This window comes from Pygocentrus nattereri, chromosome 1, assembly GCF_015220715.1.
Source record: "Pygocentrus nattereri isolate fPygNat1 chromosome 1, fPygNat1.pri, whole genome shotgun sequence".
In the NCBI taxonomy this organism is placed as follows: domain Eukaryota; kingdom Metazoa; phylum Chordata; class Actinopteri; order Characiformes; family Serrasalmidae; genus Pygocentrus; species Pygocentrus nattereri.
Genome location: NC_051211.1, coordinates 48,510,188 through 48,532,316, shown reverse-complemented (window position 1 = coordinate 48,532,316; position 22,129 = coordinate 48,510,188). Strand labels below are relative to the sequence as shown.

The 22,129-nt window shown below is 41.3% G+C and overlaps 1 protein-coding gene across 8 annotated transcripts in view; it reads left to right on the top strand.

The window, feature by feature from the left end:
* The window catches only part of flncb (filamin C, gamma b (actin binding protein 280)), a 113,664-nt gene that overhangs the window by 51,809 nt on the left and 39,726 nt on the right, over window positions 1–22,129 (top strand). For 4 of the 8 annotated variants that reach the window (XM_037539075.1, XM_017698973.2, XM_017698976.2 and 1 more), the window contains exons 3-15: window positions 413–510; window positions 6,735–6,885; window positions 7,024–7,142; window positions 7,493–7,570; window positions 11,421–11,583; window positions 11,777–11,977; window positions 13,729–13,851; window positions 16,861–16,998; window positions 17,706–17,832; window positions 18,449–18,585; window positions 18,881–19,074; window positions 21,336–21,449; window positions 21,814–21,957. In XM_037539075.1, coding sequence (XP_037394972.1) covers window positions 413–510; window positions 6,735–6,885; window positions 7,024–7,142; window positions 7,493–7,570; window positions 11,421–11,583; window positions 11,777–11,977; window positions 13,729–13,851; window positions 16,861–16,998; window positions 17,706–17,832; window positions 18,449–18,585; window positions 18,881–19,074; window positions 21,336–21,449; window positions 21,814–21,957 — 1,787 coding nt within the window. The remainder of the gene's footprint in view (window positions 1–412; window positions 511–6,734; window positions 6,886–7,023; window positions 7,143–7,492; window positions 7,571–11,420; window positions 11,584–11,776; window positions 11,978–13,728; window positions 13,852–16,860; window positions 16,999–17,705; window positions 17,833–18,448; window positions 18,586–18,880; window positions 19,075–21,335; window positions 21,450–21,813; window positions 21,958–22,129) is intronic. The other 4 variants (XM_037539078.1, XM_017698975.2, XM_017698977.2 and 1 more) reach the window with 1 other exon arrangement.

Here is a 22,129-nt window from a genome sequence, read left to right as displayed (position 1 = left end):
ACAGTGTGCATAGTGGGTCACTTTCTGCTTGCCTGTTTGCTGACTGTTCCCATAGTAAATTAAACTTGAGTCACTCCTTTTTCAGGCGATGATATTGAAGTCACCTGTGGTAAGCAGAAAATGGGAATTGGTTGCCAAAATATTCAACATATTTTTCAGGAACTTCTGAAAGTTTAGTCTAAGATTATTCCGTGATGGTAGTGCCTTTTAAAAAGAAAATGTAGTTCAGGTGGTATCACTGGTGTCTTAGAGGATCTGTCAGTTTGACTGTGAAGCAAATCATTAAAGCTGTATTAGCTTGTATGTTTTGACCGTCACAGAGGCAGAGGATGAAAAGGAACTGAAAGGAACGATGACCGTCCAAATGTTGACCATAGCTATAACCCTATCTCTCTTTTTCCCTCTCTTTCAGGTCTGTGCCCTGACTGGGAGATGTGGGACCCGAATCAGCCGGTGGAGAATGCCAGGGAGGCCATGCAGCAGGCCGATGACTGGCTTGGAGTGCCTCAGGTAAGCAGCGCACTCCTGATCTGAGTGTAATTTATAGTGGTTCTTCCAGTGTTTATGGACTACAGTACAGTTCCAAATATCATGGCATCCAATGACATTCAAGTTTGCATTAAAGGAATTAAATCTCATGCTTCATTAGAGCTAGTGCCAGTATCGATGCCACGACTGCCGTTTGGATGGGCATGACCCATGATGTGGGTGGGCCACAGGGGATATAAGCTACAACCAACAAAATATAACCACAAGCGGGGCTTTTGCTAAGAATCGTTCAAGCACTACACTAGTTGGCCCTCTGTGCTACTGAGCTGGTTGATGACTGTGCCATGTTCAGATTCGGATAACTGTAGTTACCTTATTCATCCAGTCCTGTATTGTTTATGTGGGCTGATGACTCCACTGTGTTTTAGATAATAGTAAATTAGTTACTCTGTTGATCTAATTCTGTAAGGTGTGCTTGGTTTCTTTCATGCTTAAAGCAAGTTGTTTATACACTTTCAACTTTTAAATCCACATAAAATCCTCTTTATGATGTACTTCATGACTGTAAGGCTGAGATAAATGAATTATTATTAAATAATGATTACTGAATTATTAAATAAGTGTTACAAAATATTAACATGATTAGGTTTTTAAAATAATTCATAATTACATTGTTATTGAAATAATTTTTGTAAATTATTTCTTTATATTGTGGGACAATAACGGCACTTTTGTCTTTTGTTTTCTGGTATTTGCTTAAGGGAGACATTAGTTAGATTTCTGTTTACACAGCAAAATAAAAATTATATATCAAATAGTTTTATCAAACATCACATCGTGTAGCACTACTTTGGAGGCTGCAGAAACGTTTGCACTGTACCGGTGATTGGAGAACTTCTACTACACACATCCCTGAGAGGGAATCAGGCTCCCTGGCAAAAGAAAGCATAACTAGGAATTTGAAGCTTGGAGAAGGAAAACATGAGCATGACATCATGTTTCTTCGTGTGTTTTGTGTGAGTGTGTGCTGCAGACATATTCCACAGGTTTTCCTCCTCTCATTAAAACCTCTTGATTAGTTAATTTGTTCATTCACTGGCCTCATTAGTTTGAATGATCCTGTGTGCATGTGTTTGTGAGAGGCGCCAAGCAGTACATGGTCCAGTATCTCGGACAAATCTGCTCTGCATTAGGCGTATAAATAGCCTGAAACAGGAGTTTCACGCATTGCTTGGTTTCTGGCCTTAACTTTGCTGTTATTTGCACTTCATTTCTATCTTTGCTTGGTCTTGATTTGTCCTTAGAGTCTTGTAGAAGCATAGTAGTGTGTACATATTCTCTGAGCTTGTACTAAAAACAGTTCTTGTGTGAAAACAGAGGTATCAATCAACCTTTATTTTGACTCGGAAGTACATTGAGGGCAACCCCTGATTTTCAATGTAGCCAAGCATTTACAAAAACAGGGATTTTGACATGACAAAGAAAATAATAACTACATTTAATCATTTTAAATTAAAAGAAAATGTAAAATAACAGTGAATAAAAGATAAAAGTAGATAAAAAAATAGAACTTGAGATTTAAATGGTAAGAAATTAAGATCAGAAATAGATAAGAAATTAGTAAAGTAATAGTACAATATCACAAATTAAAAAAAAAAAGTAATCATAAAAACTTAAAATAAAATGAGAGGAAATAAATAAATAAAAAGAGATAAAAAAAACTAAGGAGAACTAATACAAAAATAAAAGTTACGAATAAATATAATTAAGTAAAACAGGTACAGGCTGTCTGTAGGTGGTTTGATATTAAAAGTTTAAAATGACTGAGTGACACCAGTGACCTGAGTTTTAGTGTTTCCTGTAGTGAATTCCAGCTCACTGGTATGCATGCAGTCATATGCAAAAGTTTAAGCACCTCCAGTCAAATGACACGTTTTGTTGACTTTCTAAGTGAAAATAAGTTAACATTCTCTATAGTGAGCACACTTCTGCACATTTTAATGCTCAGTTAACTGTCTATTTACTGAATTTAACATACTGGAGAAAACCCATGAAATATGCCCTGTGCAGAAGCACATTTGGTATGGTTTGTTTTTTTTCCAGTATGGCGATTTCAGCAAATAAATAAAAAATCTATGCCAAAATTTACAGAGAAATTCCACATTTAAGGTTGTAAAGGTCCCTTTCGAAGAGGTGTTAACATATTTCAACTTTAATAAAACATCTAGTTTGACCAGCCGTGTTCAAATGTCACCATACATCTGTACAGATTGTGTCTTTGTTAAAAACTGCAGATTTCACACAGCAAACACACGATACACAGTGAAATCACTCAGTGAAAACAGAGCAGCAGGGTGTCTGGTTCAGGGAGAGTTTAGCCATTTCCCTCAAGAGAAAGGGGGGAATTTTTGGAATGCATACAGTGAGCTACTGCCCTACTGTGAGAGTTTCAGTTTAGCCGTTTTGGTGGTGGTTGAATTCTTTGTCTCTCTCTCTCTGGCTCGGTCCTTCCACCCCTCTCAGCGGCTGTGCTAAATACCATGTGGCACTATTTCCAGAAGGCCCTTATCCCTGCAACCTGAAGTTAAATATAGCAGCCACTTAAACGGCATGGTGTGAGAGAGAAGCATGAGCGCAAGCAAGCAAGCAAAGTTTATTTATATAGCGCTTTTTACAACAGGTGTTGTCACCATGCAGCTTTACAGAACAATCAGCATTACAGTGGTATTATAACAAAGTGTAGGCGATTAGGAACGACAGCAACTCAGCCACGAAGTGGTAGGTATTAAACATGTATTTATACTGTACTGCCGAAAGTATTCGCTTGTCTGCCTTCACACGCATATGAACTTGAGTGAGATCCCGTTCTTAATCCATAGGGTTTAATATGATGTCAGCCCACCCTTTGCAGCTATAACAGCTTCAACTCTTCTGGGAAGGCTTTCCACAAGGTTTAGGAATGTGTTTATGGGAATTTTTGACCGTTCTTCCAGAAGCGCATTTGTGAGGTCAGACACTTTTGTTGGACGAGAAGGCCTGGCTCACAGTCTCTGCTCTAATTTGTCCCAAAGGTGTTCTATCAGGTTGAGGTCAGGACTCTGTGCAGGCCAGTCAAGTTCTTCAACACCAAACTGGCTCATCCATGTCTTTATGGACCTTGCTTTGTTCACTGGTGTGCAGTCATGTTGGAACAGGAAGGGGGCATCCCCAAACGTTCCTGAAAAGGTTGGGAGCATGAAATTCTCCAAAACCTCTTGGTGCTGAAGCATTAAGAGTTCCTTTCACTGGAACTAAGGGGCCGAGCCCAACTTCTGAAACACAACCCCACACTATAATCCCCCCTCCACCAAACTTTTCACTTGGCACAGTGCAGGCAGACAAGTACCGTTCTCCTGGCAAACGCCAAACCCAGACTCTTCCATCAGATTGCCAGACGGAGTAGCGTGATTCATCACTCCAGAGAACACGTCTCCTCTGCTCCAGAGTCCAGAGGCGGCGCTTTACACCACTGCATTCGACGCTTTGCATTGCGCTTGGTGATGTCAGGCTTGGATGCAGCTGCTCAGCCATGGAAACCCATTCCATGAAGCTCTCTATGCTGTTCTTGAGCTGATCTGAAGGCCACATGAACTTTGGAGGTCTGTAGTGATTGACTCTGCAGAAAGTTGGCAACCTCTGCATGCTATGCGCCTCAGCATCCGCTGACCCCGCTCTGTCATTTTACGTGGCCGACCACTCCGTGGCTGTCGTTCCCAATCGCTTCCACTTTGTTATAATCCCACTGACAGTTGACTGTGGAATGTTTAGTAGTGAGGAAATTTCATAATTGGACTTGTTACACAGGTGGCGTCCGATCACGGTACCCCACTGGAATTCACTGAGCTCCTGAGAGCGACCCATTCTTTCACTAATGTCTGTAGAAGCAGTCTGCAGGCCTAGGGGCTTGGTTTTATACACCTGTGTCCATGGAAGTGATTGGAACACCTGAATTCAATGATTTGGATGGAACAGTGAATGTATATATATATGAATGTGTATATATATATATATATATATATATACACGCACACATCAGTTGGCTTTTTTAGGCAGGGGAAGGGGTGAAAGAAAGGATAGCAGTTTTGAAGAGAAGTCAGTCAACTGGAAAGTCAGTTGTCAGAATAGAAGTGAACAGACCAGTGCAGAGTGAAGAAAGGTGGCTGAAGTCATAAAAAACAGGAATGTGAACCATCTTGATAAAATGAAGATGAACATAAAAGATGAAAGAGCAGTGATTAGGCTAGTCTAATTAGAAAGGTTTGAGACAGTATGTTATAAGAGAAGGTTTGACTAATGGCACATTAAATTAAACGAGCATTAACATGGACAAGCTCTTATGACAGCACCTTGGAATTTTGAAGCCATTACACAAATTCTCTCACTTAATCTGTGATGTTCAGTGCAGGTTTTGTGAGTTTGTGTATGTGTGAGTGAGACAGTGATTGCACCTGTAATTCAGAGAGCTATAATGACACACAGCAGTCTGAATTCACCCCCCCCCATAATAGGAATCAAATGTGTGTGCCAGATGGTGCTGACCTCTCTCCTTCCTTCCTCTCTCTCTCTCTCTCTCTCTCTGTCTGTACACACATGTATTCCCATTTGCTCTCTGTTTCTCGTTATGGATCCCCTTTGCAATTTGGCTCAGTGATTGTCCCAATATCCTTCATTCATTTGTGCATGTTTCTACTGATGGCAGGAAACTTTAGGAGCAATCAAATGCACCTTGACTGCAGGTGAGGTGTCTTTTGATGTGGTCTCCACTTGAGTCACTTCCACTGTTTTATCTGGTTTACTCTGTTTTAGACTGGAGGACAAACACATTTTGTCGTTTGTGAAAATGTTTGTTGGCAGAGTTAAGAAGTGCATTCCATTTGGTAAAAGTAATCTGGGGGCTGTCGTGAGCTGGAGGTTAGGGAACCGGCCTTGTGACTGACGGAAGGTCACTGGTTCGATCCCCAGAGCCAACAGTATGTGACTGAAGTGCCCTTGAGCAAGGCACCTAACCCCCAACTGCTCCCTGGGCACTGTGGATAGGGCTGCTCACTGCCCCCTGCTGTGTGTGTGTGTGTGTGTGTGTGTGTGTGTGTGTGTGTGTGTGTGTGTGTGTGTGTGTGTGTGTGTGTGCGGGCTCACTAGTGTGTATGTGGTGTTTCACTGCATGGATGGGTTAAATGTGGAGGTGTGGGACTAATAAGGGTCTCTTAATCTGGGCCTGGGCTGTAGACATACCTTTTTAGGTGGCAGCACTGGTGTTGCACAAAGGCAGAGCAGTACCATAATTGTCAAGGGTCAAGACTTTTGCAGTTGCAGCAGTTTGTAAATCTAGGACTTTTAATATTCTCAAAATCATGTTTGTTTTACAAATTCTGCTGTGCTATGAGATTTCTTCACAGTAACAGTAACTCAAACCTGACTTATGTATGTATTTGGATAAAACTGTGGAGCGTTATTGTCCAATACCTCATGTCACCTCACATTAATCATCAGAGTACTGACATCAGGCAAAGCAAAATCAGGCAGCTTCTAAACAGTGTACATATGCATTAGAATATTCCACTGAATGCAACATTAAGTTTGGTAAATTGTGGAGTCAAAATGTTTTAATCTTGAACGCATAGAACACAAGGCACAAGACAAATTTACACACACCCAGTTCAGTGATAAAAAAATCTGTATCAGCTGACTGACCAAATAAATACATTATGAAGTGGCAGACATATTTTCTTAAAAAAATGACAGAAAGAAATAGCGAAGAAGTTAAAATTAAATTTTTATACGGCCTAAATAATAAAATGAAGAGTTGAGGGCATGGATTGGAGGGCAGGTTTACGTACATACAATTTTATTCAATTCTATGTGTTTTCCATCACCCAATATGTTCTATTATTGAAAAACGGCTGAGGAACATTGCTAGGTTTTTGTATTGAATGAGTAACAGATTCACCACTTCAGTGTGTTTCAAAGTACCAGAGTAACACATATTTACAAACATGAGCAACATTTCACTGAATTGTTAACCTGTATATTTTGTCTGTTTCCATGATTAAACTTAACAAAGACCTTAATAGTGGCTTCAGTATTTAAATACTGGCACCTTGAATGCTTAAGCGAGTACTCGTGTACCTATGCATAGCCCTCATATGTATATAATGGCTCAAGCAATTTCTACTGACCTTTGACCGCTCGACTGTTGTCCTGTGCAGGTGATTGCTCCTGAGGAGATTGTGGACCCTAATGTGGATGAACACTCTGTGATGACTTACCTCTCTCAGTTCCCCAAAGCCAAGCTGAAGCCAGGAGCCCCACTGCGCTCCAAAACGCTGCACCCCAAAAGGGCCAAAGCCTATGGACCTGGTGAGGGAGACCTTTCATGACAACCTGGACAATCAAGATCAAAAAGAACAAAAAATGTTATGTCTACCATTGTTTTACCTCTCTCACTCTTTCCTTTCTTCTGTCTCTCTCTCTCTCCCTTTCTCTCGCTCTCTCCAGGCATTGAGGCCAGAGGCAACATGGTATTAAGACCAGCTGAGTTTGTGGTGGAGACAGTGGAGGCGGGGCTCGGAGAGGTCCTGGTCTACATTGAGGATCCTGAGGGTCATACAGAAGAGGTCATTTTTGAGAATTAATCACTTTTATTTTCCAAATTGTTAGCTTTAGTTGTGGTGGCGTCTAGGTGAAGAATAGATGACTTGGAAAAAAATAACATCATGATATGTGAATGCTGTTTATGCATTTACTGTACACTAGTTGTTTTTGTTCATAGGCTGTCTATAATTAGCATTATTCTAATATATCATTCTAGTAGTCTTTTTATGATGGTTGCAGCTGCTCAGTGTTGAAGAAGTGCTGACCATATATGAGATACTTATAAAAGCATAAACATATCTAATTAGTTGTATGCAAAGTTGCATGATGCTCGCTTAGCTCATCATCTCTCTTCTGTCTCTTTTTCTAACAGGCTCGAGTGATCCCTAACAATGACAAGAACAGGACCTACTCTGTAGTCTATGTGCCCAAAGTGGAGGGAGTTCATAAGGTACCAACCATGAAAATACGATATCTTTTTGTGCCTCATAGATCTGCCACAGCATTTGCCTGTAATATGTTCTCAATAATTCATATGAAGGCAGCATGGGAAAATATGTCAGCATTTTTTACACATATGTGCAGTGGCCCCAAAAGTATTTTGACATGTTAACCATTGGTAATCTTTAATGAAATTCTTTGTTCATCATCATCATCATCATCATCGTCAACTGCTAGTCCAGATAGGGTCGTGGTGGCAGTTGAGAGAGCAGAGAATCCCAGACGACTCTGTCCCCCCACAACTTCTTCTGGCTCATTCACGGGGACCCCAAGCCTCTCCCACTCCAACTTGGAGATATAATCCCTCCAGCAGGTCCTAGGATGACCCTGAGGTCTTGTCCCGGTAGACCGGATCAGATAAGCTGGCTCCTCTCAATGCGGAGGAGTAACAGCTTTACTCTGAGCTCCTCCCAGATGACCGAGCTCCTCACTCTATCAAATAGAGTGTAGCCCGCCACCCTACAAAGAAAGCTTATTTCCGCTGCTTGTATTAGCGATCTCATTCTTTTGGTCATTACCCACAGCTCATGACCATAGTTGAGGGTCTGGATGTAGGCCAACCGGTAAACCACTACAGTCCGGTACAGTGACCGCATTACTGCTGCCACCTGTCCAAACCTGCGGCCAATCTCAAGATCCCTCTTCCCATCACTCGTGAAGAAGACCCCAAGATACTTAAACTCCTCTACCTGGGGCAGATCCTTTCCCCTTATCTGGAGTGGGCATGCCATCCTTTTCTGAGCTAACACCAAGGACTCAGACTTGGAGGTGCTATCCCGCATACCAACTGTTTTATACTCAACTGCAAACTGCTAGAGCGAGCTCTGGAGGCATCCATGTGATTCAGCCAAAAGAACAACATCATCTGCAAATAGCAGAGACGCAACCCTCTGGCCACCACACATAATGCCCTCCACATAATGCACAACTCTGGCGGAGTCTAACGCTAACACTGAAAGAGTCTGACTTAATGCCGAGTATATGAACACAGTTCTCACTCCGGGAGTACAGAGATTGGATGACCTGGAGTAGTAGCCCTGGCACCCCATACTCCCGGAGGACCTCCCACAAGATATCTCGAGGAACATGGTCATAAGCCTTCTCCAAGTACACAAAACATATGTAGACTGGCTTGGCAAGCTCCTATGCCTCCTCAAAAGCTGGTCCATTGTTCCACGGCCGGGGCGGAATCCGCATTGTTCCTCCTCAATCTGAGGTTCAACTATTGGTCGGAGTCTCCTTTCCAGCACCTTGGCATAGACTTTTCCAGGGAGGCTGAGCACTCTGATACCCCGACAGTTGTCACACACCCTCCGGTCCCCCTTTGTAAAAATAGGGACTACCACCCAGGTCTGCCAGTCCAAGGATACTGTTCCTGAGGTCCATGCAATATTGCAGAGGTGTGTTAGCCACGACAGCCCCACAATATCCAGGGCCTTAAGCATCTCTGGATGAATCTCATCCACCCCCGGGGCCTTGCCACTGAGGATCTTACCGACTACCTCAGTGACCTCCACCAGGGAAATGAAACTTGACACACCAGAAGACTCTGGTCCTGACTCCCGTGAGGGAGGCACATCTCCCAGATTAAGGAGTTTCTCAAAGTGCTCCTTCCACCGACCGACAATATCCTCATTTGAAGTCAGAGTTTCCCCATCCTTGCCGAATACAGCTTGGATGCAGCCACCCCGACCACTCCCAAGTCGCCGGAGAGTTGTCCAGAACCTCTTTGAGGCCAAATGAAAGTCTTTTTCCATGGCCTCCCCAATCTCCTCCCAAGCCCTAGATTTTGCCTCTGCTACCGTTGTGGCTGCCATCTTTTTTGCCTGTCGGTATCTATCTGCTGAATTGGGAGTTCTTCGGGCCGACCAGTCCCTAAAGGCCTCTTTCTTCAGCTTGACGGCCTCCCTCACCACCGGTGTCCACCAGGACGTTCTTGGGTTACCTCCCCGACAAGCACCCACAAGCTTTTGGCCACAGCTACGCCTGGCACCTTCCACAGTGGAGGTTTTGAACAGGGTCCATTCAGACTCCATGTCCCCTACCTCCTCCGGGACATGAGAAAAGCTCTCCCAGAGGTGGGAGTTGAAATCATTCTGAACAGGGCCCTCCGACAGTCGTTCCCAGCACACCCTCACTATTTGCTTGGGCCTACTGGGTCTGACCATCAGTCTTCCCTGCCATCTTATGCAACTCACCAGTTGACAGTGCTGATCAGTTGACAGCTCAGCACCTCTCTTCACCCGAGTGTTCAGAACATATGGTCCCAAGTGAGATGAAACGACAAAAAAAGTTGACCATTGACCTTTGACCCAAGGAGCTCTTGTACCATGTACACTTATGAAGATCCTTGTGTTCGAATTTGGTGTTCGTTATGGACAATCCTTGCCTGGCACAGAAGTCCAATAACAATTCACCAATCGGGTTTAGATCGGGCAGGCTGTTCTTCCCAATCACGCCTGTCCAGGTCTCCCAGTCATTGCCAATGTGAGTATTGAAGTCTCCCAGTAAGACTTCTGTAGAGTCTGTAGGTGGGACCCTTTCCAGAACCCTGCCCACTTGCTCCAAGAAGGCCGAATACTCTGACCTGTTTGGTGCATAAGCACAGACAACAGTCAGAAGAGTTTTCCTCTCTGCAATTTTAATTCGCATTGAGGCGACCCTCTTGTCCACCGGGACAAACTCCAACTGCATGGTCGCCAGCAGGAGACTCGTGAGTATCTGTCCAGCACCTCTCACCCTGTGCAACCCCTGAGTAGGAGAGAGACCAACCCCTATCCAGGAGTTTGGTTCCAGAGCCAAAACTGTAGGTGGAGGTGAGCCCAACTGTATCTAGTTGGTACCTCACAACCTCCTACACAAGCTCCGGCTCCTTCCCCCTCAGTGAGGTTACATTCCACATACCAAGAGCCAGTTTCTGCTGCAGGGCCTAGGCCACCAAGGGCCTCCCTGCCTATACGGCACTGCACCGCTCCCCCATGCTGGACCTGGCAGGTGGTGGGCCCACATGGTCTCCCCACGTTGCCTCTTCGGGCTAAGCCCGGCTGGGTTACATGGGCTGCCTGGCCGCCAGGGGTAGGTCCCGGTGACCCTCTCCAGGGCAGGGTACACGCTTTTCTGTGTGTGTTGCGCATGGTGGGGTTTTGGATCGCGTAAGTCTGGATCTTCACTCCAGACCTGTTCGCCCTGGGAGACCCTACCAGAAGCATATTGCTCCCGACGACTTAGCTCTGAAGATCCCTAGAACACACAAGCCCTACTGCCATGACAAGGCCCTGATCCAGGAAGGGTGAAGTTCTTTGTTACTTCATAAAATTTATTTCAAAGAAAAACACTTCCAGCATTACATCAGACTGATGTTAGACTCCTTGTGTGGAGAACGCTTGGAGAAGAATTCCAACCAGACCGTATTAAGGGTTCTGTAAAGCACAGAGCTTTAAACATCAAAGTCTAGGGCTGTTTGTCTTACAGTGGTGTTGATGAACTTGTGTTCACTGATAGGATCATGACCTCAGAAGTGCACAAAGGCATTTTGGATACAAGTCTGCAGCCACCTTTCGAAAAGCAGCCACCTTTCGAAAGAAAGTGGTGGTCTTGGAACGGTCTGTTTAGAATAAATGTCACTTGCTTTGGCATTTTATTTCCTCAACTCTATGAACTTAACATATTTATACTATACACAAATGTTCAAAAACTTTCTAAAGCTACTGTATGTATCACTAGCTAATTCACATTGACTAAATTTAATAGGGACAGGTCATGTATGTCTGACAGGAGGTGCTGCTTGTTTCTGTGCCCAGGTGAAGGTGCTCTTTGCTGGGCAGGACATTAACAACAGTCCCTTCTTAGTGAATGTATCCAAAGCTCTAGGAGACCCCAACAAGGTGCAGGCTCGAGGCCCAGGTCTGGAACCAGTGGGCAATGTGGCCAATAAGCCAACGTACTTTGACATCTACACTGCAGGTAGGGGACCAAGAAGGTGAACAACAGATACTGCACTTATTTTCACTATAGTTGCTATTTTTCAAGCTTTTTGGTTCTTGAATGCTTTTGTGAACATTGCAAACCACCATTAAATTATTTGTGTATATTTACACAAATGTAGCTCTTTTATGTTCATACAAGAGCCTATATCATTTTATGTGTGTCTCCTCAGGTGCGGGTGCAGGTGACGTAGGCGTGATCATCGTGGACTCTCAGGGCCGCAGAGACACAGTGGAGATCATCCTGGAGAACAAGGGGGACAGTATTTTCCGCTGCACCTATGGCCCTGTGCTAGAAGGCCCTCATGTTGTTTATGTGACATTCGCTGGCCAGCAGATACCCAGAAGCCCATTCACTGTCCACATCTCAGAGGGTAAGAGCCACTTTCCAGTAGTCCCGTCTTATAGTCTGAAATATTATATATCTAATACTGATCTATTAATGACTGTGATTAATAGGTTTTACCCTTCCCAACTCTCATATATCCATAAATCAAGGGTTCTCAACTGTTAACTTAGCACATTTGCGTTCAACACAGACTTCTCAGTCAGAGATTAGAGCTGACATTAATTGGATCAGCTAAGCCTGAGCTGAACACCTACAGTTCTGTTATAAGCATATCGTCGACATCATAAGAAAAACTCTGTTCATAGGAGAAGGAAAAATGTTAATATAGTTAAAGGGCTCAATCCTACAAAATCTGAGTTTTCTTTTTGAAATATAAGATTTCTATGTAACATGTAAACATTGTTAACAGGTTTCAAAGCGCACCATTCTCTTTAGAGTCCATATATTGATTAACTAACCTGCAAAACAGGCTGTTTTTAATGAATTGTTCTGATGATTTCACAGAATCAACACATTTATAAATATCCACCTATTCAGCCTACAGCAGCTTAGCACTGCCCATTCGTGCTAAAGTTATAAGAAGTGTTTCAGCCAGGATTGCTTGTTGAATGAGGCACAATATGGGGCAGCAAATCAGAACAGAGCTCATTTACATAAATCAGTCCTAGGCACAGTAAATAAAACAGCCTGTTTTATGATAACAAGGGTTTGAAAAATCATCATGTAAAAATTAAATCTATCTATTTTGGGTGCATAAAACACAAACTTTATTAGTGAACCTCAAAATAAAATACAAGAAAAATATAGAATATGGGCCCTTTAAAAAGAACTAATACATGGTGATTCAAAAAGATTAATCTAATTTCAAAATGATTTATTTTGCTTGTAAATCATTACAGATCAATGCAGTAAATAGTAAACCGTTTAAATGAACATAACATTTATTATAGAATTTTACAAGTGCTCAATATGAACCTCCTCCAGCTGTACGGACAACATCAACACCATAGTCAAATCCGTCCCATACTGGATTTAGCATGTTGGGTGTCACTGCACTCACGGCTCTTTCAAGGTGATTTCGGAGATCATCCAGTGTTGTGGCCCCAACAGGGAGTGCTCTGAGCTGTTGGAAGTTCACCGTCCACAAAAATCACGTTGCACATTTGTGACGGATTCTGTCTTATTGAAGTGGAGAACGCAGAACACTTTCTGCTCAGGACTCGCCATCTCCTCGCAGACTGAAGGGAGCCATCTTCAGAAACTCTATGACTCCCTCTTTCAGTTGGTATGTGATTGGTTCCTAGGCACCTCACTGTTGTAAAAATATGGAACTTTGATGGGATGAATCTTCTTCAATCACCTTGTAGTTCAACATTTTTATTGGTCCATTTGATGTGAAAAGTTCATACAGTGTAAAGCACAGCTTTAATGCTGTAAAGAAATATAAAATAGAAGTTTTTCTTATTGCAGCAATGATGCGTAATAAGGTTGAGAGCCCTTGCTGTATCTAATAGGAATATTCCAGTGACGGGTCTAATGGTGAACTGTGCACTAATCTTTTGAATAGAGACTGTGTGTCGAGACGGTGTGATGCTGAATGTGGTTGAGAGACCCTCTTTTGGTCCAGACTGGAATGTGTTTTTATTTTTTTTTTTGTCTCTGGGGGTCTCTGTGTTCTCTGCTCTGGGGGTTCGGCACTGCCCTCCTCCTCCCCATCATGCACGCATTATGAAATGTGTTCCTGTATTATTCTCTTTGGCCTGTGTGTCCTTCTAGCTCCCCTGAGCGGCGTGCCGGCCAGCTCTCCGGTTCAGATAATCCCCCAGTCTATTCGCACGCCGCCCTACGAAAAGACCAAGAAAGTGCCCCCCCCAACGCCGCCCAAACCCAGGCGACCAAGTTAGTATGGGCTGCTGGGGCGCGGCACATGCCTGCAGAAGCTTGGTCGCTTTTCCTCCCCTCCCTGTTCCTCCCTGTTCCTCCCTGTCCCTCCCTGTCCTTCTCTGCCCCTCTATCCTCCATCCTGCCTCTCCCTGGTGTGTCCATTTAGACATGCCGCCCCTCTACCCCTTGTCCCATCAGCTGTCTGGCATGTGCTGCTGCTTGGCTGAATACAGCAGACCCCCGCCTAAAGCTTTCAGCAGGGAGGGAACGGAACGTGTGGCAGTGTCTGTGGTAGAAAGCATGTGAGAGAGAATGTGTTAGATGGCCGAAATAGATAACTAGACTTGGCTGCCAATGTCGTCTTAACCCCGCAAAAAGAAGGCCATCACTGGACGATCACCTTCACGAAATGCTCCGTTTGTAAATCTTGAGAGGTCACCAAGCAAACCACACCAGCATGACCTCTGCAATCTAAAATTTAACAGATTTTCTTAACCCAGTCCATCCTCCAATTAAATTTAACCCTGACTAACCTGTGACGAAATACACCGAGTGGCCAGTTCATTGGATGCAATGTAGATACAATCATTGACATTTTGCTGATTTTCTAAGTGACAACACATCATCTGTAGATTTCTCCCCCTTCTGCACACAATTACTGCCATTCGCTGAAGAAAAACAATATAAAATGAGGCCTGTTATTGCACATTTTAGGTTTGTTTATTTTTTCTAGTATGTTAAACTCAGCAAATACACATAGAAGTTGAAGAAAGAAGTCAAATTCAGGGGCTCTTTTTGTAGGTAAATAATTACTGACTGCAGCTCATCTCTGATCAGCCTCCATCCACTCCATACATCAATGGGAATGACTGTCACTGATGACATATTATACTTAGGTGTAGGTGGTGGCAATGCCAGAATAGTGGCATTTTAGGGGGAGTTTAGTTGGTCGTTGGAGTGTTCAGGAGGGAACAGAAGCACCGCTAAGATTTTTTACCCTTTAAGGCCGAAGTAAAAATGTGGCTATTACTACCATTTAATGTACTTTTCTGTGTTAATTGCATATTTTCTCAGTACTGCATTAATTTGACATACAAAGAATGTTAATATGTAGAAAATATGGATATCCAAAAATATGTGGATTTTGATGTAGTTTGCCTTGCAACTACAGTACACCTAGTAACAAAGGATGGCTTGGGTGTCTTTTATACAGTGATAGAAAACACAGCAACACAGCAAGTGCCGATTTTACATGCTGATACGTTTCACTGTGGCCTAATCTATAAGCATCTATAAACACATTAATAACATGTTATAATGCATTCATAAGGCATTATAAACATGGTTATAAATATTTATAAAAAAGAATTACACTGAGCTACACTTAATAGCCATGTTTGGGTGGGCAGCAACATATGCAGTATAGCCAGTAATAATGCAAACCCAAAAAGTGCACCTATATTATGAAATGGCAACTCAGTGTACAGGACTTAACATGATGTCCCAAAATGTGAAGGAAAAATATTCTGCAAACCAGATGCATTGCCAAAGCATCAAGGGGCTATTGTCAAAGTGACCGTCTGGTTTTTTTGGAAAAAGATAAAAGCATCTCCGTCACAGAGCAGCATGACTGTCATCATCTTCATTGTCATCATTATCATCATCATCATCATCATCAGCATCTCTGCAACTCATGCCTTCGAGAACAATCTGGAAATTTATATTGATCCTAGAAGTTTCTTTCCTGCTGACTAACACAGCGAACATGGATGCTCTGATTCTCCATGTTTCTTCTAACCTGTGGGTGATCTACCCAAAAGGAAACAACAAGTTGGCACACGACTTATTGAATTAACAGCATTATACTAACGGTCTTACCAGCATATCGACCTTCCTTTGTACAGTCTTTCTTTTTGTAATATCTGTTGTTAGGTTGCTTTTCAAAAGGACTTCATTTGCTCTTTCATGTGACTAGATTTAATAGTCTTTTTATTGCTCTGCAGGAGCTCATTAGTAAATTCACTGCGAAGTAGGAAACCCAGTAAACGAGCCACACATTTGACATGCATCCATTTTTTAAGTTTCAAGTTTATTTGTCATTTGCACAACATGTCAGGACATTTATGCATTGAAATGCTTGTGGTGAGACTCTATAGTCTATCACAGAAAGTAAATACAAATATAAAAAAACAAACTGAAATATATTAAATATACACAAAATATAAAGACAATATACATTTTAAAGTGGCTAAAGTGACTCAGTGTTATTGTTCTTTAAAGTGACAGTGTTAAGGTGTTATTGTTCATATCAGAGACGTGATATAATAATAATACTGACTGAGTGACTGAGTGAAGTGGTAGTTGGGGACAGAGCCACATCTTCACAGCTTGTTCAGAAGCCTGACAGCCTGTGGGTAGAAACTGTTCATTAACCGGGTTGTTCTAGCCAGGATGCTGCAATGGTGACCAGGCTGTGTGCTGGGTGACGCCGTCTGACCGGATCTTTTTAATCTTCCTGAGGCAGCGGGACTGGTAGACTTCAGTAACATCACAGCCTGCTGATTGCAGCTAATGTCTAATTCTGCCCTGTTTGCCCACATTTTTCCCTCTGATGATCTCGATTCCAGATTCGAGTTCCAGCAAGTCAGATTATGATTTGTGCTCTTGAGTGCAGTTTAAGAAATAAAAGATAAGATGAAAACTAGCTAATTAAAGCTCCTCTTTAATTGTATTTAATTAAATATTTAATGAATTTAATATTTAATTTAAAAATCTAGTATCAACATCTCTCTTCATTTCTGCATCTCTCTGCCCTTTTTCATTTCCTTTTACTTTTTGTTTTACTCCTTAGTGGATGCCCATGCATAACTCTTCCAATTATAACAACATGTTCATCAGAACTAACTCTAAAACCCTGCAGCTGTATCTAATGTATCTTGATTGCGTATCAGTCTCCGCCTTAGTCTCTTTTATGTGCAAATATGTGCGTTTTCTCTATGCCTAACCGCTCTTCCAACTCACCAGCGAGTAATCCAAACGCGTGCCGGGCCATCGGGCGAGGTCTGCAGCCCAAAGGGGTGCGCGTGAAGGAGGTGGCAGATTTTAAAGTGTACACCAGAGGAGCAGGCAGCGGAGACCTGAGAGTCCTCATCAAAGGCCCAAGTAAGTAAATTCTGACGCTGATGCACAAAATCTCAAAATAAATATGTGAAAGAACTGCATATTTGTGTCTTTTAGGATCTTGTGCATACATCAGTCTTAAAGACACAATAACAAAAACAGATTGTTTAATTCTAAGCAATACAAGAAGGTTGGAACGCCGGCATACACTGATGAAATTATGACTGTTTTGAGTATATAAAACCACACAAATGTTAGTTAAAGTGGACGTCAGAAGGGTACAAAAATTACAAATGTGGGATATATATATATATATATATATATGTAGGATAAGTGTAGGATATGTATATTTTTTTTACTGTTGCGGTAGCAGCAGCTTAAAAAGATGCAGTGAAGCTTGTGTTTGCCTTTTCCCTCTCAGCACTGGTATTGTGAGATTTTTTGAATCCTAACTAATGGGTGGAATTGAATTTGACTACATTTTGGAAGAAAATTTGAAAGTAAAGATATAATATATATAAAAAAAGCCTTATCTCAGAAATCGACACTTAATGTAGGTCAATATAATGAGACTGTTTTCAAGGTAATTCTGGACCATTTCTATTGGTTCCTTCATCATGAAATGCTCATGTAAGTTAAATAGCAAGTGCGTTTTTTTAAACGATTGGCGACGGAGATGTAAGTTTCTCATATGAAGGTGAACATATGTTAAATTTTGGTATCTTTCTTTTGTGTTTGCATGTGTTCAGAGGGTGGAGATGAACCTGTGAAGGTGCGTGATTTGGGTGACGGAGTGTATGAGTGTGACTACTACCCCATTTTTCCCGGAAAATACACTGTAATCATCACCTGGGGCGGCCATGCCATCCCACGCAGGTACGCTCCTTCGTACATGACTGTGATTGGTCATTAAAGGTGAATTCCACCGATTTATAAAGAAATCAGTGTATTTCTGTTTGATTTGAAATGGAGCATTATGGAAAAACTTACCGGCTTAGGTTTCTTTACAGTGATGGTGATAGGAAACGGGTCACAATGTCTAAGAACACAAATGTAGCCATTTTATCTAATAACTAAAACAACCAATGAACCTATATCTCTGATTTTTATACGTAACGCTGTTAATGGTCAAAGAGTGATAAATTCCTCAGGCAATACTTTGCTTTACATCACCCCACGTGTACATCTCTGTTAAGTATATGTAAAAAAATAATACATTCAATCAAAGCCTTTTCTCCAAACTATCAATGGTCATCAGGAGGCATATTTAGAACCATTCCCGGTAATAATATTGTGTTAGAGGCATTAAACCCTTTTGACGTCTGGTTCCCATCACCACCACTGAGAACAGTTCTTTCTCTGTAAGTATCTCTAGAATGGAACATTTCATATCAAACTTCTCTGAATGACTTTGTTTATATCTTAATAAATCTTTTTGAAGAAAAACCCTTCACTGTTAGCCTTCCCTCAATGCTTGTATGTGTTTGTATAGTCCATTTGAAGTGGTGGTCAGTGAAGACGCAGGACCGCAGAAGGTGAGAGCTTGGGGTCCAGGCCTGGAGACAGGCATGGTGGGCAAGTCAGCTGACTTTGTGGTGGAGGCCATCGGCACGGAGGTGGGGACTCTGGGTAAGGCTGCATTTGCTGTTTCTTTCCTTTTTCCACACACTCAGTCCAGCCTGGGGCCCTGGATCCTGAGACTCAGTGTTTATGGGGTGTGAGTGTGGCAGAGAGCAAGCAGGAAAGCCTATAAACTCCTGCTCCTCTCCCCTACCGTAATGAGCAGTATGAGTTTCTCCAGTGGGTTCTTATTTTTGCTCCCTGAGAAATACTTCCCAGACTCTTTTATTGGGTGCAAAGGATAATCTCAGATTTACTGTGACATCTAAATAAATCTGTGAAATGTGTATGTGTGTTTATCTAGGATTCTCCATCGAAGGCCCATCCCAGGCCAAGATTGAGTGCGATGATAAGGGTGATGGTTCCTGTGACGTTCTCTACTGGCCCACGGAGCCTGGCGACTATGCCGTCCATGTCATCTGTGATGACGAGGATATTAAGGACAGTCCCTTCATGGCCCACATCCTGCCTGCAGCCAATGACATCTTCCCTGAGAAGGTAGTAGAATCACCTTCAATATCTTAACAGCGTCACTCTCTTACTTTTGACTGCTAAACGTAAAAATAGTAGGACAACACAGACAGAACCTTTTCATTTTGAGAGCTCTCTTTACGTTTAGAAATAAGACTGTTTGCAAATAAACCCACATTAGAATGGAAACTTCACCATACTATTCAAGACTCAAACTCCATTAGCATAAATACCTAAAATGCATATAATGTAGGTAAATTTGAAAGAAGCTGTTGCAGTGTAACACAACCTTCTAGAGTTTTATGTGTGTTTTATTTTCAGATATTTGCACAAGTTTTATGTGTCATGTCAATATTATAAGCAATACCAAGAAACAAGCACCAGAGCAGGTTAATTTTATAAATCTATTATACTACATCAGTATGAGAATTTGATATGATTTGGAAATGTAGTACTATATGATACAATATGATGATAAAGATAAATATATTGCACTGCATCATTTAAGGGGAAAAAAGCTTCGCAAAAGTTTATTTCCTAATATGTGTTTATTGTCGTGCATAAATATTCGAAAAATCTCTGCATCTGTGTGTTTTGTCTTATTCTCTGTGCCATTTGTGTCTCAGCTTCACTGCCTTTCACTGTCGTTGTGCTCAGTATTTTTAAAATGAACTATTTAAAATGTACTTTCGTGTTTGAGCTAGTTCATTTATTTTGCTACTCTGCTACGTAGTTGGATGCTTTGCAAATTGGGTTATTTTGTTAATTTACCCGCATTTTTCTAAGTTTTCTGCTGATTAACACCAGCCAGATAAGGATGGTGAGTTAGCTCTTTAATGTTTCATTTTCTAGCAGCTAATAAGTTCCAAAGATGTTCATATTACATAACCAATGACTGATTCTTGAACACAGCATTTAGTGAATGTCAGTAGCTGTTAGCTAAATAATCCCTTCTAACTTAACCAATATTTGAAATTAGTCGGTATTAGTTAAAAGCAGTGGTGGACAGTAACTTAAGTCAATGTAATTTGTTACTGTACTTAAGTACTTTTTTTGTTTATCTGTACTTTACAGAAGTATTTCCATTCTGAGCGACTTTTTACTTTCACTCCACTACATTTCATTCACTACATTTCAAAGTCAGATATCTGACTTTTTACTCCACTACATTTTGAGAAATCTGTTGTTCTTTTTGGTTTCTGTGTGTATAAAAACATAACATGTCAAAAAGAAAGAAGCACAAAGCAAGAACACCAATCAGGCCACAGCGCGCACTTTGTTTTGAGCTTGTTTTGAAACAAGATAGATAGACCACATTATAGAAATATGTACACAAATGCAGTCGTGACTGTCATGTTTCTTTATTCTGAATTTATACAAACACTATTTCCTTTTATAGTAAATTAGTTTGGGCTGGTTTCTGTTTATGAACAAAGGCCTACATATCAACATAGTAAAGGAAACTCATTTGTGAACCTGCAATAAAAATTTTTATTAAACTTAAACTTATAACTTAGTGGCAAAGAAATCTTAAACTGAAACTTTGCTTGTGTGTAAAAAGTGATTTCAGAGCCACTCGGTTCTCCCTGATGGAAACTGTTTACCTTCAGTGTTTTGTGCTTATGTTAATTTTAATAGACGTCAGCGTCACTAATTAATGACGTTCTATTAAAAGACTGGTTTACCAAGAGAGACGCTGGAGGATTTTCACCTAAAATGAGTTTAGTACTTTTACTTTTAAACTTAAGCACATTTGAAGGCAAATACTTTAGTACTTTTACTCAAATGGAGGTCTAAAGGGAGGAACTTCTACTTTTACTGGAGTAATATTTTACCTTGATTATCTGTACTTTAACATGATTTGTGTACTTCGTCCACCACTGGTTAATATGACTTCACTCAATCTTTTCAAATACTGTATCTAAAGGTTCATTTAACTAGGTTTCTTAGCCATGCTGCCATGCTGCCAAGCTGCTAAGCCTTGTGAAGAGCTTATTGCTGAGTTTGGTCAAATGAGTAAAATGTAGATTTGATTGGGTATCCCAAAATTCAACTGCAGATAGAACCTCATAACAGCAACGTAATATGCCATTTTCAAGAAGGAACCTTTTACTTTTTTAAAACACATCAATATTATAATAACAGTTATTATTTTTAAATAAAGTTTACAGAAATAAACAGCACTTAAATATAAATTTGACAAAAATATCAGAAAGAACCTCATGATTCTAAGCCCATGTTATGAAAATAACAAAGAGATGTAACAGTAATGACTTGTTTTGTTGCAGGTGAAATGCTATGGTCCTGGCCTGGAGCCCACTGGCTGCATTGTGAACAAACCAGCAGAGTTCACTATAGATGCACGAGTAGCAGGCAGGGGCCAGCTGAAGATCTATGCTCAGGTAGTGGCCCTTAATTCTTATCTTTACCTTCCTTTTTTCTTCTAGTAACACAGGCTGACCCTTAAAGCAATGATGGTGCTGGTTTAAACCCTTTCTTTATGTCTTCCTGTTATCCCCTAGTGTTAAGCACTGAAGCTTACTGTCTCCAGAGTTTCTTAAAATAAAATATAAAAATAAAAATGTAAATAAATACAAATATATATTATCAAATAAAAATACATTACTATTACTTCACATGGTGTGCCACTGTTTTTCTAGAAAGGCTCAGTGCAAATCTTTAGAAGTAAAATTTGATTTTAGGTCTAGAATTTTGTGTTATGATAAATGATGTTTTTCTGAAATGTGTATTGTTTTGTGATTACAGGACTCAGAAGGTTACCCCATTGACATCCAGATCACAGACAATGGTGACAGCACCTTCTTCTGTGTCTACATCCCCACAAAGCCCATCAAGCACACCATTATCATCACCTGGGGTGAAGTCAATGTCCCCAATAGCCCATTCAGAGTAAGAGCAAGGAAAATGGCACTAGTACTAATACAACTTTAACGAACTGTATTTCTTCTAGAATTTATTGCATACTTTTTTTGCTTAAAGAAGGCTTTCATGAGTACAAAAGAGCGGTTGTTCTAAAACGATGAAACACATATGCCTAGAAATACGCCGAAGTGTTCTGCAC